At 41.4% G+C, this 19,545-nt stretch overlaps 1 protein-coding gene across 5 annotated transcripts in view; it reads right to left on the reverse strand.

Annotated features, from left to right (window-relative positions):
- The window catches only part of phf14 (PHD finger protein 14), a 115,427-nt gene that overhangs the window by 85,264 nt on the left and 10,618 nt on the right, over positions 1 to 19,545 (reverse strand). For all 5 annotated transcript variants that reach the window (XM_088328184.1, XM_088328182.1, XM_088328180.1 and 2 more), the window contains 2 exons: positions 14,256 to 14,986; positions 7,456 to 7,588 (listed from right to left, as the gene is read on the reverse strand). In XM_088328184.1, coding sequence (XP_088184310.1) covers positions 7,456 to 7,588; positions 14,256 to 14,986 — 864 coding nt within the window. The remainder of the gene's footprint in view (positions 1 to 7,455; positions 7,589 to 14,255; positions 14,987 to 19,545) is intronic.

A 19,545-nucleotide genomic window follows, 5' to 3' on the forward strand; every position in this document is an offset into this window, starting at 1 on the left:
TGGTTGGTAGTGCGCCACTTTCTTTAAGATTTCCTGCAGTCTTGTTTAAGCGATCTAGTTTTATCAGTAAACCAAGGCGTGCGTCTTTCAGGTGCTGATTTAAGCCGTAGCGGAATCCAGGACACTATCCAGGGCGCACTGCATTAAAGAGCGGATGACTGGGGCCGTGTATTGTGAGATTTGTGGGAACAACCTCCTTCCCTCAGTCAGAGCATTGAAGATGGGTCGTGGCTGGGTCTAACACGACAAGTACTAGAAGTACTACCCTCCCATGAAATGCACTTGATAGCACTTAAAGCTAATTAAAATAGTGGTCTGGAGAATTTTCAAAATAAAACATCACAAAATAACATTCCAATTATTAATTTTGACATGTCTTCATAACCAAACAAAGTCAACATCCAACATAAATAATATTTGAAAAAATGAAATAATGAACTCTTAAAAAAAAGTCAAGAACATTTGCACAGAATAAAAGATAAAATGTTCGCACTTAAAATAACTCGCACCAAACAAAGTAAACAACCGCTACAATAAATTGTACACAATATAGAAAGGTAAACATAGCACACTAAAAAGAATGCACATACTTTTAAGGCTGTAAACATGACATGTCTGCAATTATCCATCCATCCATCCATCTATTGTCTTGCGAATATCCAGGGTCGAGTCGCGGGGGCAGCAGCCTTAAAAGGGAAGCCCATACGTCCCTATACCCAGCCACCTCCTCCAGCTCATCCAACGGGATCCAGAGTAGTTCCCAGGCCAGCCGAGAGACATGGTCTCTCCAGCGTGTCCTGGGTCATCCCTGGGGCCTCCTGCCGGTGGCACATGCCCGGAACACCTCCCAGGGAGGCGTCCAGGAGGCATCCTTATCCGATGCCCTAGCCACCTCAACTGGCTCCTCTCAATGCGGAGGAACAGTGGCTCTACACAGAGTCCCTCCCGGATGACTGAGCTTCACACCTTATCTCTAAGGGAAAACCCAGACACCCAACGGAGGAAACACATTTCGGCCACTTGTATATGGGATCGTGTTCTTTCGGTCATAACCCAAAGTTCATGACCATAGGTGAGTGTAGGAACGTAGATCGACCGGTAGATCGAGAGCTTTGCCTTTCAGCTCAGCTCCCTCTTCACCACAACGGACCGGTACAGGGTCCGGATGACGGCAGACGCTGCACCGACCTGTCTGTCGATCTCCCATTCCATCCTACCCTCACTGAAGACGCCAAGATACTTGAACTCCTCCACTTGGGGCAAGATCTCATCCCCAACCCGGAGGGAGCACGCCACCCTTTTCCGGCTGAGTACCATGGTCTCGGACTTGAAGGTGCTGATCCTCATCCGGGCCGCTTCACACTCGGCTGCGAATCGCTCCAGCTGAAGGTCAAGGCCTGAGGAAACCAACAGCACCACTTCATCTGCAAAAAGCAGTAACGTAATCTGAGGCCCCCAAACCGGACTCCATCCCCACCAATGCTGCGCCTAGATATTCTGTCCATAAAAGTTATGAACAGAATCTGTGACAAAGATCAGCCCTGGCGGAGTCCAACCCTTACCGGGAACGAATCCGACTTACTGCCGGCAATGCCGACCGGACTCTGGCACCGGGCATACAGGGATTGCACAGCCCGCGAAAGACTGTGCGGTACCCCATTCTCCCGATGCACCCCCCACAGGGCCTCCCGAGAAACACGACTGAATGATTTCTCCAGGTCCACAAAACACATGTAGACCGATAAGGCAAACTCCCATGCATCCTCAAGGACCCTAAAGAGGGTATAGAGCTGGTCCAGTGTTGCACGGCCGGGACGAAAACCAAACTGTTCCTCCTGAATCACAGATTCGACCTCCTGGCGGACCCTCCTCTCCAGTACCCCTGAATAGACCTTACCAGGGAGGCTGAGAAGTGTGATTCCCTGTAGTTGGAACACACTCTCTGGTCCTCCTTCCGATGCGGCGGCGCCCTCTGTTGGCTGCGGCTGCATCGGGGGCTCGCTACAACGGGTCAGGTGCAATCGACATTTCGTTCTGTGTACATTGTTACACAGAATGACAATACAAGGAAATTATTATTATTATTATTATTATTAAAGAGGGGAACAATCAACCCATTCCGCCAGTCCAGAGGCACCGTGCCCGATGTCCACGCTCTGTTGCTGAGACGTGTCAACCATGACACGCCCACAACATTCAGAGCCTTAATGAACTCCTGGCGGATCTCATCGACTCCTAGGGCCCTTCCACCGAGGAGCTTTTTGACCACCTTAGTGACTTCAACCCCAGAGATACAAGAGCCCTCCGGTTCTGCTTCCCCAGAGTAAGACGTGTCGGTGGGATTGAGTGTGTCTTCGAAGTACTCTGCCCACCGATTCACAAAATCCCGAGTCGAGGACAGCAGCGCCCTACTAAACAGTGTCGATGGCACACTGCTGACCCCCCTAAGACGCCGAATGGAGTTTTCTTGAAGCCGTTGGGAAATCAGCTTCCATGGCCTCGTTAAACTCCTCCCATGTCTGACTTTTTGCCTCTGTAACCGCCAAAGCCGCATTCCGCTTGGCCAGCTGATACCTGCCAGCTGCTTCCAGAGTCCCACAGGCCAGGAAGGCCCGATAAGACTCCTTCTTCAGCTTGATGGCATCCCTCACCGCCGGTGACCACCAACGGGTCTGAGGGTTGCCGCTGCGGCAGGCACCGACTAACTTACGGCCACAGCTCCGATCAGCCGCTTCAACAATGGAGGCGCGGAACATGGTCCACTCGGACTCAATGTCCCCCGCCTCCCTCGGGCAATGGGCAAAGTTCTGCCGGAGGTGCGAATCCAAACTTCTTCTGACAGGAGATTCTACCAGCCGTTCCCAACAGACCCTCACAGCACGCTTGGGTCTGCCGGGTCGGACCGGCATCTTCCCCCACCATCGAAGCCAACTCACCACCAGGTGGTGATCAGTTGACAGCTCCGCCCCTCTCTTCACCAGAGTGTCCAGAACATGCGGTCGCAGGTCCGACGAAACGACGACAAAGTCGATCATCGAACTACGGCTTAGGGTATCCTGGTGCCAAGTGCACATATGGACACTCTTATGTCTGAACATGGTGGTCGTTATGGACAAGCCATGCCGGGCACAGAAGTTCAATAATGAAACACCACTCGGGTTCAGGTCAGAGGGGCCGTTCTTCCCAATCACGCCCCTCCAGGTCTCACTGTCATTGCCCACGTGAGTGTGTGGACTAAATTTTGCAACCTCACAACTTGGGCTCCTTCCCTGCCAGAGAGGTAACATTCCATGTCCCAAAAGCCAGTTTCTGTAACCGGGGATCGTCGTGACAAGAACCCCTCCCTCGGCCGCTACCCAGCTAACTACGCACCCGTCCCCTTTGGCCCCTCCTACAGGTGGTGAGCCCATGGGAAGAGGGACCCACGTCGTCCCTTCGGGCGGTGCCCGGCCAACCCCATGAGCAAAGGCCCAGCCACCAGACGCTCGCCAGCAGACGCCACCTCCAGGCCTGGCTCCAGAATGGGTCCCCGGTAACCCGCGTCCGAGCGACGGAAATTGTGGACCAAAGTTTTTACTCTTCATTGAGGTCTTCTGATCTGCGTTTAGTCTGGCCACTCACCTAGAACCTGTTTGCCATGGATGACCCTACCAGGGGCTTAAAGCGCCCGACAACATAGCTCCTAGGATCATTGGGTCACACAAACTCCTCCACCACGATAAGGTAGCAAATCATGGAGGAGTATAAAATGTACCATGTGCTACTGCAGCATGTTCATTAGTGCAAGAAATGTATTCAAGTATTAATTCAAACCCACCATTCCTGCTAACTTATTAACACTACTGCTACAACTATTTATTCCTCTATAACATTTTGCTTATTAACTTGCATAAATAAAAAGTGTTACCTCTAATTGATAATGGAGTTTGGGGGTTGGACACTATTAGACATGTTTAGCTAGAGTCACAGCATTGGTTATTTCTTTGTGCCTTTGTGAAACTTTTTCATACGGCGTGAAGGGCGCAAATGCTACTTTGGAGGAGGTTTGGTTACCTCTCAGTCCACTTGTAGATGCGCCATCTTTGTCTTTTACTTCTAACCCTTTTTGACATGTTGTGTATTGTTATATGTGATATTTCTTAAGGTGCTAGTACAAATTACTTGTGTTTCCTCTGGACCTAGCGACTACGCGAAAGCCAATTCTGCAACGGCATTTTCTTCTGTTCGACGTCCGCTTCATCAAAACCAAAATAGGTCCAAACAAGTGATGTACTGCCCTTTTTCGGTGCAAGCTTTTTTTCTTTCTCGTTTGTTGACTCTGGGACTATGTTTACGGAGTCCGCTATGACACTGAATGAGCTCACACGGTGGGTGTGGCATAGTGTGGTGCTTGCAAGCTTTGAATTGCGTTTACAGTGGGACCTCGCTACTTCGCGGTTCGACGTTCGCGGCTTCAGAGCTTCGCGGTCTGTAATGGTTAAAAAAAAGAAAAAAAATGAATTTTTTTTTTTTCGGGGGTGGGCGGGGAGCGTCGCTGCTTCGCAGATTTTCAATTTTTTCTGTTTTTTTCGGCGGAACATCAGCGGACGCAGGATAAGGCGGCCGGCTGGATGGGACGGGGGAGGGGGGGAGTCTGCGGAGCGAGTTCAGCAGATGCGGCGTCACCTAAGGATAAGCGGTGCAGATAATGAGATGAAATGAGATTTTTTTTCGCTACTTCGCAGATTTTCACTTTTAGCGGGTGGTTTTGGTCCCCATTGACCGCGATAACCGAGGTCTTACTGTATTGTTGTGTGCTTTGATTAAAACTTGCCTCTGATTGGTCGGTGGTTTTAAAACTTGAACAGTGACAAGTGTGGTTGGCCAAAACTCCATCACTCACTACAAAACCTTGAAAAAGAAATGCAGTGCTTTCCGGTTTCACTACCGCACTACGTTCAAACTTCTGACTCTGACTTCGGACTGCCGCCCTGCTACCGCCCCCCTACCAATCCTTACCTTCCTCTCCTCCCCCCAGGGGGCGGTACCGCCCACTTTGGGAACCACTGACCTAAAGTGTGTGTAGCCACCCTTCAGAATAACTAAACAAGGTTTTTCATCCATTTTCCTGACATAATGATCTAAAAACATATATTGTGCTCCAAAAAGGTGAGACGAGTTTTGAAATGGATAAAAACTGCTCTTTCATTCAATTGGTCAATAAATTGTTTGTTAGAATTTTTTTTTTTACCACCCATATTTGCTACAGTACTAAATATTGACATTAATTTTCTACGGTGTTAATGAAATAAAATGATCTGCATTTATATAGCGCTTTTCAAGTCAATGACTTCCCAAAGCACTTTACAATGTGCTCCACATTTCCTAATAGCGGCCTTGCACTAACCTGCTTATTGGGGGTATTAGGGGTTTAGTGTCTTACCCAAAGACACTTCGACATGTAACACGGACGAGCCGGGATTCGAACTGGGATTGTTCAAATTTTATACTCCTTGATTATACTCCATACAATATACTCCTCCATATTTATTTATATTATAGTATAATATAAATACTTTAAATAAATCATTAAAAAATCATGCATTGTGATTCCTGGATTTTCTTGAGTTTATCTCTCTCACAGTGGACATCCACCTACGAGGAAAATTTCAGACACCTCTATATAAGATTATGTTGTAGGTCATTAGAGCAGGTCCGTGGGTATTAATGTTCTCACTGTTCTTCGCCTCTGCTTATCTGAGATTCTTCTTGGCCTTAACTAGAATAGTGCCATGATCATCACAGTGGAAACCCACAGCTGAAAGAAATTGAGCTAGCTTTTTTAATTCCTTCCCTAAATTATGATGTTGAACATCATTTGAGAATGATCAAGTGGGTCCAAACCTTTTCATACACATGCTACTTTCAGTATGCAATGAACACCTTTCAGGCAGACAAAGTCTAGTCACTCGGTTTTGCGCGTTCACGTGAAAATGGGATGTGTCCTAATACTCTCAAGACCGAGGGAGAAGTGCCCTCAACCCATGAAATAACCACTTCAGATCGAGGGAGGTCGGTACCTGACTTGGAGCGAAGTGACTACCCAGAAGGCTTTGCGAATTCTCAATATCAACAAACATGGCTGGAAAGGAATCGCACAAATGTAAGTAGTTTTCCACAACTACGCATGTATTTGCAACGAAGTATATTGAGATATCTTAGTTAGACGTAAATGCAATAGAAAATTGTATTTTTGCATTAAAACATGAACCTTGCAAAATCGCTACCTTATACAGTAAACAAATCTACCGAGGGAACCGCAAAAAACTCTTCATACTCCAAACCGTAGAGTTGGATAACTGCAGAAAATCACGGTTCAGCCTATCCCTGTTTTTATCTTAAACGAGTTTTTACATCTACATGGCCAGTCACTAAAGAAGCATAGTCACAATAATGTTCTGGATATATGCGCTTGTTTACTGCACACAATTTCGGGTGTCGTGTTTTATTAACAATATGATTCTTTCATGTGAGATCAGAATGCAATAGTGTTCATCATGCATCATGAGTAATGTCTCCGAATTTTACGTGGAAATACAGTAGAAACAAATAACTATCACATAGTCCACTGCCTTCTCTGTAAACACATATTAAATAAACTAATTACCTTCTCAAAATGTTGTCTAGATGTGGAGACAATTCTTAAGCATATGTGATGCTGGCCGATAGAAGGCTCTGACAGCCATAAAAATAACATGTCAGGTTTGTGTAGCTATTCACTATCAAATAATTATCCAGAACACATCCTACAAATTCCTGTCTCACATGAACTTGTTCAGCACACAGTTCTTTTTGTACAATACACCATTAAGTAATTCTTGTTTTTTCCACCCAACGTAAAGGCCAATGTAGAACGTCCCGTAGAAGAGCTGGCTACCATCACAGTGACTACACCATCCACACCACCGGGCACGTCGTTGGCATGTTTCAGTCTGGCACCAAACCCTATATCACCCAGAAGGACGTCTTCAATTTAGCGCATTTCTCCGCCGTTGATTGGAGAAACAGAAAAGGTGATGAGCTGTCAGGCGATTGGTAATAACAAAGATGAAGCGGTTATTTTCTACGTTGCACGGACTCTCCAATTGCCACACCAGACTCGAGGTGTTTACATGTGACGTAGGCCAATACATCACTGACGTCTACAGCCACCTAGTATTACGGCCATCTACTGGACTAGGGTGGAACCTTGCAAGTGCCGTTCAATTTCTTAGGGAACAATGTTCACTTGCACTCCTCTCACATGAGGGGACTTCCCTATAGAGGGACCTCACTGGAGGGTTCTCAGGGCCAAGTGAGAGGAATGGGATTGGGCCAAAATCTGCCGCATCTCACTCATTAGGCCAAACTATGAACCAGCGGCATAACAGGTGCTTAAATGCCAACAATGATGTTACAAGTTTAAAAGTTTCTCACCTTCATGCACAGTTACACCACAGTTGTCACATTGAATGATCTCATCTGCATCTTCACTATTGTCTCCGAGGCAAACTGAGCAGATGAGGATGTGCTGTGCGCTCCAGGTATGGGACCGATCTAGCAAGGCATCCTGTGGTATCCAAAAGTAGATCAATCATGGTGGCATTATGTAATCCCCTTTAAATCAACACTTTATCAGAAGATTACCCATGACAACCCACACACACTCTTATCCAAGAAAGGGTCTCCAATCCCTTTTAGTGGATTTTTGTTAGGTCGCGAAATCAAAATTGTGATTTTTGCAATATATGTGGGCGATTAAGATGTTAATCTAAAAAAATAATAATAGAAACGTTTTAAATATTTAAAAAAATAAAAATTCATAAAATTAAACAAAATTAGAAAATATAAATATATAAAAAAATTATAATATAAAAAATTATTTTTACATATCCATCCATCCATTATCTGCACCGCTTATCCTCATTAGGGTCGCGGGGTTGCTGGAGCCCTTCACAGCTATCTTCGGGCAATGGGCAGGGGACACCCTGAACTAGTTGCCGGCCAGTCGAAGGGAACACAGAGACGGACAATTCACTCGCTCATTCACACGTAGGGACAATTTGGACCGGCCAATTAACCTAACCTGCATGTTTTTGGAATGTGGGAGGACCCCGGAGTGCCCGGAGGAAACCCACGCAAGCACGGGGAGAACATGCAGACTCCACACAGGAGGTTCGATCTCATGACCTCAGAACTGTGCCGCACACGCGCTAACCACTGCGGCGCCCTGCTGCCCGGTTAAAATATAACACAAAATAAACTAAATAAAATACTAAAAATGGTCTGTACTAAAAATAACCTTTTATTTATAAAAAGAGTTATTACAAACAACATTGTGTGAAAAAACAATGGAATAGAAAAACTTTATTGTCATTACACAAATTCTTTTTTTAATATCGTTTATCATAAATATCAGTGAAGCACCGAATTTTCAGATTTTTTTCCTGACGAGAAGGACAAATAAGGCTTTTTCTAACCCTAACCAAATTGAAAAAGGTACGTTTGCGAAGTGCAAAGTTGTAGTGATGTCACATAAAGTTGCGATTTAACAAAGCTGGCTTTCACTCCACTGGGGCGGGTTAGTGCACAACGCAGCTGTTTATTTCAGTTTGCACACTGATGAGCTTAAAGTTTAGTACAAATTCAAAATAATGAGAGAAGACACCGATGGATTTTGAACGTGCAAGGACAGAGAAAAAACCATCAGATAAGAAAATCCGACCTATTCTGAAGGCAAAAATAAGCAAAAATAAGTAATTAAAAAGGGGGGCAAGCGAGATTTTACAGTGCAACATCTACTAGCTATTTATTTTCCATTAAAAGCCGCCACGTTACAATGTACTTGCATATGTTATTTGCATTTTAGATATTTCAACAGTTTTATTTAAACCAGCTCGGTGGCCTTGGGGGTATAGCGCCCGCCCCGAGACTGGGAGGTCGTCGTTCAAGCCTCGGCCGAGTCATACCTAAGACTTAAACATTGGTACCCGTTGCCTCCCTGCTTGGCGTTCAGCATTTGGGGTTGGAATTGGGGGGTTTGGTCACCTAATGATTCCCAACACCTCAGTTGGGATGAGCGAGGGGGCTGGGAATCCCCTCCTCTGAATCAATCTCCCAAAAAGAGTCAGAAATGACTCTAGCCACCTCCCAGTAGGGGGGTATGGCTGTGGTATATATTTATTTCTGTATCACTTGATTGACGGAATTTTTTTTTTTTTTTTAATTTCTTCATGAAAATGTAATGAATAAAACACTAGAATAGAATATAGAATATACCTTTATTGTCATTGCTACAAATGGGCTAACATATTGTGACAACGAAATTGGGCAGCAACCATAGTGCCATGGAGCTATAATAATAATAATAATAATAATAATAATAATTTCCTTGTATTGTCATTCTGTGTAACAATGTACACAGAACGAAATGTCGATTGCACCTGACCCGTTGTAGCGAGCCGATGCAGCCGCAGCCAACAGAGGGCGCCGCCGACCACTTTTTAAGTCTTAGGAATGACTCTATAGATTTGGTTACTATAATTATTCTGCCATAAAACAAAAAGTCACACGTACGAGCAAATAATAAAGAAAAAGAAAAAGTAGGGCTACACGATTAAAAAAAAAAAAAAAAAATCGAATTGTGTTTTCTAGACCTGTATTGCAATTTCAACGTGATTTTCAGTTTAAAAAGGAAAGTGCATTTTCTGTGCTAGTTTTGTTTTTAAGGAGACTTTAAACAAAGTTGCATGCAAACATCTCGAGATGACATCCTTAAGAGACTGAGAATATACGACCCAAAACAAAATATCAACTATAGATCGACAAATAAAAACAAAATTGCAGTTGAATAATTGGTCTTTATTGTCATTATACAAAAGGACGATGGTATTGGAGGGCTACTCTTTTCAGTGTAAGAAATATTGAGAGAGCTGCTGGCTAGAGGTAGGGATGAGCGGAGCTATGCACAGAGCAAAAGCACTCTCTGTCTCTTGCTCAGTGATGTTTGCCCCAAAGGTAAATACGTCTGTATCCTCGCTTGCAGAAGTTTGTGACATTTCTACAAAAAAAACTTGCACCTCAAAAACATTATTGATGAAAACAAAAAATATCGGTCGAAATTATCATAAGCACTCTTAGTAATTGCACGTTTTAAAGTTGTTGTTTTTTTAAATTTAGATTTTTTTGTGAGTGTAAATGGAGGCCAGAGAGTCCTGCCATAAAGAGGAAAGGCCTCGGCTGGAACTGAGAGGAAGTTTTGTGAGTTTAAATGGAGGCCAGAGAGTCCTGCCATGAAGAGAAAAAACCTTGGCTAGGACCAAAAGCACAGAATAGGAAACTCTGTCGAAGTGAAAAAGGGTTGTAGTACAAGTGACCAAAATAGACCAAGTTGCATCTTCAGAAGGGAAATTGAGCCGGGGTCCACATTTCAATTTAAACACAAATTTAAAATTCAAAAGAAACCTGAATTAACAAATTTTGTTCAATTAAAATAACTTAGGTAAAATAATTTGAATTCGTACGGGAAAAGAATACAATTAGACGTTCGATTGTCTGGGGGTCCTGTGTATGTCTTATTTGTTGTTGTGTTCGTGTGTGTGTCACCTATCCTATAAACTTTTATTTCCAGTCCTTTGTTGTGTTTGTGTGTCCGACTCGTCAAAAAAATAAAAAAAATAAAAAACGGCTCAAAAATTGTGCTTTTAAACGTCAAAAACGCTTTCAGAAGAGCTGTTATTGTTTAAAAAGGGATGTTTAAGAAGAATTGATAGAACATGTGGTAAGGAGTCGAAAAAAATAGACTTTTTAAGAAGTTTTTGTTCAACATACGAACTGTGTACAAAATACAGAGCGCGGGCCCCAAGTGGTCCCAAAGATTTGTTTGTCCGGTCCGAATTTTTGTAGTTGGAAATTGATAAATAAAGGAGTGAGAAGTTTGGGAAAAACATGACTGAATGATTTTGGATACGTTAATTCAAAATAACGGCAGATTAATACAGAAAAAGATCAAATATTCCTGTTTTTAGTTCAAAATTGGTAAATTAAGGACTGGGAAGACAAGGAAAAATCTAATTGAAAAAATTGGGATAGGTTAATTTGTGTACGGCGTTTTTATACAAAAATATTGAAAAATGGTTAATAAATACTTTCTTTTAAAAAAATAGGGAAAGAAAATGTATTGATGGGGATAAAAAATTAGTAAGATAACTCGTTGCGGATGAATATATTTCATTTTCACATTAAATTGGTGAAGCTAAAGTAATCTATTTAATTGGTTTGAAGGAAAAATGCAATTAAATATGAGAAAACTAAATGAGTTTAACTTAAATACCATTGTTTGGGATATATAATTGCACTTTTCAACATTGTACTGTGTCCAATCTAGATTAATAAAGTGGATGGTGAATTTGATAGGGAATGTAATGATTGGAATTTGTGTGGTAAATTGGCAGATAAATTTGTGCCATTGAAATTGGAAAGACTAGTGGAAGACCAAATGGAGGAAATTTATCAATGCATGGATCAAACCATGGACCAAACAGTATGAGTTTGATGGGAAACTCAGAAGGCTAGCGGTTAATAAGTTGAAGGATAAATTAAAGTTGGAGAAATGCATAACTTCATTATATAAAAGGAAAATGAAGGAAGAAGGTAAAAAGAGAATGCAAAAGAGAAAAATTGAGGGAAAAGAAAGTAAACATGAAGGGAAAAGAGAAACAAGATGAGACGTGAAGAGAGAATTAATACAGACAGGGAGAGACTTGCAGCACTCTCAGGGTCAGCTTTAGTGTGAGTCGCACAGGAGGACTTAGAAAAACAAAAAAAATGACAGAGCTGAGATGGGAAGAAGAGGCAAAAATGTTGGAAATCGAAAAACAGTGACGACAGGTAAAGTAGAGAAAAGGAAAAGCTCGGTTAGCAAGATGATTGGAGCAGGGAACAGAAGACACAGAAAGAAAAGGTAAGTGAAGAGAAGTAATATTAAGGTGATATCAAGTTTGAAAGTGATAGAGTCATAAACAGAGGTTGACCACACAAAGTCAGACTAAAAAGAAGGAGAAGGGATCCAAGCAGGTAACAGCAGAAGAGGTAAGAAAATGAGAATAATAATAATTTTAAATGGGTATGACGATACCTAATGGTGTTAATATGTGGAAAACAAAAGAATATTGCACACAAAAGAGCAGGTGATCTGAATAGTTTCAAATAACCAAAGCTTTCAAATGAGTTTCAAAATAATGAAAATAACGACTTATTAACAAAGGAAAAGAAAAGTGAGACTAAAAATTATTAATAACATGGCTGTTCTATTTCAATCATTGAATGAGATGTGCTTTATTTTTCAAAAAAGCACAAGATTATTGATAATGAAATGCGAGTGAATAAGGCAATGTATTAGTTACAAGTATGCATCATTCTATATTGAATCCATGAGAAAAGATAGTTGATTATGATTATAGTGAGATGAAATTACAATGAATGAAGTTTTTTTAAGTTTAGTTCAATTTGACATTTTTTGATATTTTTGATGTTTAGGCAGTTTTTAAAATTTGACTTGACTGAGTGGTTAGAGCGTCTGTGGCAGGGTAATGAGGTCATGAGTTTAGGAACGGTTGCCGCCCTCCCTGCGAGGACCTAGGAGGTTTTGACTTTCAAGTGTCAAAGTCATACAGTAATATTTTAAGAAAGTAGTTCGTTGAGTAGAGTGGCTGGTTATGATGAAGCTGCTGCGCTGAACAGTTAACCATGGCCACTGTGCTTAAGCGCACACTCAGGTGTTTGTCCTACCGCGCCTTCACCATGATTAGATGTTTTTTCCCAAAGTTTTAAACTCTCTGTATGTACGTAAACATATTTTTTATAAAATAATTTTTAAATATATTTATATTTTCAAATTTTGTTTAATTTTATGAATTTGTATTTTTTTAAATATTTTAAACGTTTTTATTATTGTTTTTTTAGATTAACATCTTAATCGACCACAGATATTGCAAAAATCACAATTTTGATTTCGCGGCCTAACAATCACAAAAACCACAAAAAAAGTTGAGTAGGCCTGGGCAAGATGTTTCTTATCGGTCTACATTGATAACTCACAATTTTTCTAAGGTTTTCCTTCAAATTCAATGTGTTATTTTTGAAAGTCTTGTCGTGCTTTTGCCTTATCTCTGAGAACTGCTATTCAGGCAAAATGATTGGGTGGTCACCTCTGTTTCCTGAATGTTGGTCTGGAATTTGCATTTCAATTGCATTAGGACCCTTTTTTCTTTGGTAGTAATTACAGTTAAAATTATCGACTTTTATTGAAAGTTTATTATTTATCGAGGCAACAAAAAAAACCACGATAATTATCGTTAGGAGAGCAGAAAGGAGGAAAAGGGGGAAAGGATGGAATGAAGAAAGAGAAAAAATATATGGAAAGAAAAAGAAGGAAAAGAAGTAAGTTGAAGAAGGAAATCAATGGAATTATGAAAGAGAAGAACAATGAAGAATTAGAGGAAAAATAAAATAGAAGAAAAAGCTGAAAAAAACAAACAATAATAAGGTAAAGGGAAATAAAAGACGAAAAATAGAAACAATAAGGCAGAGGGAAATAAAAGAAAGAAGATGAAGAAGGAACAAAGAGAAAGAAAACACAAAGTACAAATAAGTATGAACATGTACAAATGTGTGAAAAGGGGAGGAATAAGCAAGTGGGCAGAACAATAAAAAAGGAGAAAAAGGAAAAAAGGGAAGATGAAAAACAAAAAAGAAGGGGGGTTGAAGGGCAATGGAGGGAGATGAAAAAAGAAATAAAGAAAAATACAAATTCCTACAAAACCAAAATGGCCCTTGCTACCTAGGCCCTAATAACCAAATCTGGAGGAAAAACTCAAGTTCATAGGCAAGTGAGTTAGCGTCCTATTCAACAGTAATAAATGTGCCTCCATGACAGCATGTCAATAGAACAACATTATGTTGACAATGTTCAAATGTACATATTGAAATATTATGACACATACAAAATTACACAAAACAATGCCCTTATTTCACACCTAAAAATATTGCAGGCATACTTTCAGATTTCGCACAGGAGTTTTCCAACCAAAAATAAAAACCTTTCCAGGTCCTAACATCATCACATTTTCAAATGGTCGAATGCATTGGGGTAAATTGGTAATATTGATTTTAAACTTAAGTTTCGCTTTCAGTCATTCATGGTAAAATTGAAATTAAAAACATTAAACATTGCTTACCTCATTTCCTTTTCCCTGAGACATGCTGTCATTTGTTAATTCTTCATCAAAAGAATCGGTACTCTTATCCTTTTTCTTGGGTATTTTTACCTCCTTGTCACTCTCACTGCTACTGTTGTTTTCGTCACCATCTTCCTCGTCATCCTCATCCACGCTATCTTCATCATCATCATTGTCATCATCAATATCGCTATCCTTCTTGTCATCGACGTCATCTGCATCATCACCATCTACACTAACACCATCTTCTTCCTCTGTGCGCATACCTTTTTGGGATGTGGCTTTGCCTTTTTTCTTCCCCACCGTGGGTCTCCAGTCATTGTCATCCTCACTATCATAATCGTCCATCTCATTGAGCTCCTCCATGGTCGTAAAGTCAAGCAGAGGACGATTCCTACGAAAGTTCCATTTTTTGAGCTCAGTTCCCAAAGTGTCAGCATTTTCGCTGCCCTCCCCATATGTCAAGGAATTGGGCTCCAAAACCCTTTTGTTTTTTCGTCTCCCTTTTGGTGTACTGAACACAGGCACATCCTTGTTGGAGAAATCCAAGGAACTCTGATGTTTCAACTTGTCTTTGTTGTCAGTTATGCCTTCCTCAGACTTAAGATCGTTTGCCTCTTCATCATCAGTGCAATCATCAATAAAACCCACTTTATCTGAATCACTTTCAGAACCTTCGGTGCTTGGTTTAGAGCCCTCTTCATCACTGCCGTTTCCTGTTCCATTTGATCCTATAGGAATACAGGATAAACAAGATATTAATAATAATAATAATAATAATTTCCTTGTATTGTCATTCTGTGTAACAATGTACACAGAACGAAATGTCGATCGCACCTGACCCGTTGTAGCGAGCCGATGCAGCCGCAGCCAACAGAGGGCGCCGCCGACCACTTTTTAAGTCTTAGGAATTAGACATCCAAAGTTTGACATTTTGAGTCTGCAGTCACCTCTGGTTGGTGAGCTTACAGCTTTAACTAAAACAACTATAATAATCTGTAGATCGATATTTGCACAGCTATCTGTCAAAAAATGATGCAACTCGTAACATTAGCAGGGCAGTATGCCAGTCTCAATTCATTTCGCCACTCATCTCCTAGGGATTCATGAAGATACAGCTATGCTCATTCAAATAGTGAGCTGCTCAAAACATTTTTTATTTTATTAATACGGGAGTGTTCAGTAACAGAATATTTAGTTTTATTAAATACAGTGTATTTTTCAGTCACTCGAGAAAAAACAGGACAGGACATTACCTGTGTCTGTACTTGCTTTTGTATTAGCTTCTGTCTTTTTCAGGGCATTGCTATTTAAAGGGCACCTATATTGGTAATGGACAATCTGAAAAAAATAATAATCCCAGACTCGATTGTATCACTATATTTTAACTTTTTGATTAGTTTGTCCGGGCAGCGTGTGCGGCACAGTTCTAAGGTCTTGGGAACCTCCTGTGTGGGTTCAAATCCAGCTACTGGACTTCCTGTGCGGAGTTTGTATGTTCTCCCCGTGCTTGTGTGGGTTTCCTCCGGGCACACCGGTTTCCTCCCACATTCCAAAGACATGCAATTCAGGTGGATTGGCCAGTCCAAATTGTCCCTAGGTGTGAATGAGCGAGCGAGTTGTCTGTCCCTGTGTGCCCTGCGATTGGCTGGCAACCAGTTCAGGGTGTCCCCTGCCCACTGCCTGATGATTGCTGGGATGGGCTCCAGCACCCCTGCGACCCTACTGAGGATAAGCGGTGCAGCTAATGAGATGAGATTAGTTTGTCCTGTGCAGTGTTCTCGTTTGCCCGCGTCCCTGCGTTCTAGACGCATCATTTTTGCTGGGCACGCATTGTGTCAAATCACCGTGCGTTCCCGGGACGCAATTTTTTTGACACCAAATTGTCATTATTACCCGATTACTTTTTAGATTTACCGCACTCCAAACGTTTCGTCAGGCAGATCCGCCATTGTTGTTTTGGTCTCGCGCCGATCTCGGCAAACGAGATCTCGTTGCTTCGAGATGACGTCATTGTTTTGGTGGTTGTCGGGTGAAAGAGAAGTATGCCTCCGAAAAAACAGTTGGTATTAGGTGCAAATCAACAAAAAATTGGTAATTTCTTCAGTGTCGGTAATAAGTCGAAACATAATACAGAAAGTGGTAACAACGGTAATAATTGCAGCACGAAAAAATGGCGGAGAAATTCTTCAGAAGACCGCGAAGGCAAGGAAAACACGTGTTTTGAAGCGAACGATTCGACGAAAGATAATAAACGAAAGAATACTAGCAAGAAAAGGATTTTTTTGCCAAAATGGACTCAATTATATTCCTGGTTACGCAATAAGGAGGATGATAATGGAGGCTACATGTTCTGTGAAACGTGCACCCAGCGTGACAAAAAACTGGATTGCATAAATCATTTCGCAATTCGAACTTTCAGAAAAGCACATTGGATCGTCATAACGACAATGAAAACCACAAATTAGCTATGGAAATTCCATTGCTGCAACTGGACCTTGAGAAGGCATTACTGTGGTGGGACAGCAAACTTACGACGAATATATGAACTGAAAAATCTGAAGTGATTAAAACTGCATGAATATATAGACTAATATTTAAGCAATATTTTTGTACAATGTACAATATTTTTGTGAACTGAAAAATCTGAAGTGATAACTGCTTTGTATTACCAATTAAGTGTGATTATTAAAACTGAATAATATATAGATTTATATATTTATTTATATATTTGTCGCCGATTTACAATTTCAACCTTGATAACACTAAATTTTGGGGACCCATAGATCTATGTTGGGACCCATAGATTTTTGAGCATTCCAGTCCCCGGGACCCATCACTTTTCAGAGGTAAAATCAACACTGCCTGTGGTGAGGGGCCCTTCCCCCTCTGGGAGGTGTGAGAAATCTCCTACTGTGGTCCACTGCATTTTGTGAGAGGCGACTAAAGTGAAAGGAGCGAAGGGACTGGGGATCCTCTCCTCTCTCTCTCTACTCCCTAAGAGACAGCAAGGCAAAGAAAGGGGGGGCTGGAGACCGAAAGGTCTTGCAAACCCTAGTTAAAAGAAGAGTCCCATTCTTCGCACTTTCACTCGCTATCTGCCGTAGTCACTCGGTTTTGCGCGTTCACGTGAAAATGGGGTGTGTCCCGATACTCTTAAGACAGAGGGAGAAGTGCCCTCAAACCATGTCATAACCACTTCAGACCGAGGGAGGTCGGTACCTCACTTGGAAATCAAGTGACTACCCAGAAGGCTATGCGAATTCTCAATATCAACAAACATGGCTGGCAATGTAAGTAGTTTTACGCATGTATTTGCAACGAAATATATTGAGATATCTTAGTTGGACATAAATGCAATAGAAAATCGTATTTCCGCGTTTAAACATGAACATTGAAAAATCGCTACTTAATACAGTGCATTAATCTACCAAGGGAGCCGCGAAAAAAAAAATCCTCACACTACAAACCGTGGAGTTGGATAACTGGAGAAAATCACGGCTCAGCCTATCCCTGTTTTTATTTTAAACAAGTCGTGCTTTTACATCTAAATGGCCAGACTCTAAAGCAGCATAGTCACAATAACGTTCTGGATATATGCGCTTGTTTACACACAATTTTGGATGTTGTGTTTTATTTACAATATGATTCTTTCATGTGAGATCAGGATGCATTATTTTCATCATGCATCGTGAGTAATGTCTCCGAATTTCACGTGGAAATACAGTTGAAACAAATTACTATCACACAGTCCACTGCCTTCTCTGTAAACACATATTAAATAAACTAATTACCTTCTTAAAATGTTGTCCAAATGTGGAGACAATTCTAAAGCATATGTGATGCTCGCCAATAGAAGGCTCTTACAGCCATAAGAATAACATGTCAGTTTTGTGTATCTATTCATGATCAAATAATTATCCAGAACACATCCTACAATTTCCTGTCTCACATCAACTTGTTGAGCATCCTATACACAGTTGTTTTTGTACAATACACCAGCATTAAGTAATTCTTGTTTTTTCCACCCAACCTAAAGGCCACTGTAGAACGTCCCGTGGAAGAGTTGGTCACCATCACAGCTACCACACCAACGGGCACGTCGTCGGCATCTTTCAATCCGGCGCCAAACCCCAAATCCCCCAGAAAAAAAAGGAAGCACAATACACTCCTTGACTTTTTGAAAGAGGAGTCTGCCAGAGTGAAGAAAAGGCACGAGGAAACTGGAGCCAAAACTGTGCGGTTCCCGATCCTTTTTGGGAAGCTCGTGGACAAATTTCCAGAACAGTGACAATGTTTCCCTTTGTTTTATAAAAGGAAAATATTTTATTTTATTAAGAACTCAATGAAGTTCCAGGTTGTGTTTTCCAGCTTTATGGAAGTATTGGTATATTTTTGTTACAATTTGTGACACATTATTTATTTACTATTATGTATTTCGGCACAATGTGAGTTTGTTTTTCTGAAAGTTAACTATTATTTAACCTGGAGTGATTTGTAGTTGTTTTCTGTCCAACAGTCACATAGTTCACACACAGTATCTCACATCATTATGAAATAAACCACCAAGGTGTTACTCAAAATAAAGATGTTTATTGAACAGTAATGCAGAAAAGCACAGGATGCAAATGTGGGTCTGACTTCCAGAGCCTGAAACATGGCTTTTGGGCAATTTATTCCATATTAGCTATGGACAATTCTGTGTACGGTGGACCTGGGAACCCTGAAGACCCGTGACACTACACGGTAGGACAGACCGTGGGCCAGCCAGTACACGTAGATCAGGACCTCCAGCCATGGTCCTGTTCCCTCTTTAGCAGCTCCTGCAGGGCCCACATGACCTTTTTGCTCAACCTTAGGTCCTGAATGTGTTCTGACTCCACATCGAACCATAAGCACAGGATGGGAACATCCTGTCCAACCTGTCCACGCTTATGGGACGGCCACTCTGGAATACAATAGATAACATAAACAATTTAGATGTAAATGTGGGCATAGAAAAGAAAAAGACAGCTTTTACTGTGATGTAAGCATCATGAAAAAATGTTGAAATGATCTTTTTTATATCCAATGACAACTCTTTTGAATTAAATTCCTTATGAACTAAGGTGATTGGGTCGTACAGGGAAGTTTGGTGATGATATTATGTCAGCTTAAGGGTCAGGTGGACTGTTCTTGTGTTCGTTTACTTTTCATCATGTCACACATTAAAGACCCCTACTATATGTCATAAAATGGCATTAAGATACTAATAAGTAGATTGCCATTTATGTCTACACAAACTAGGGTA

Source organism: Urocampus carinirostris, chromosome 2 (genome assembly GCF_059441175.1).
Source record: "Urocampus carinirostris isolate Australia breed hairy pipefish chromosome 2, RoL_Ucar_1.0, whole genome shotgun sequence".
Taxonomy (NCBI): domain Eukaryota; kingdom Metazoa; phylum Chordata; class Actinopteri; order Syngnathiformes; family Syngnathidae; genus Urocampus; species Urocampus carinirostris.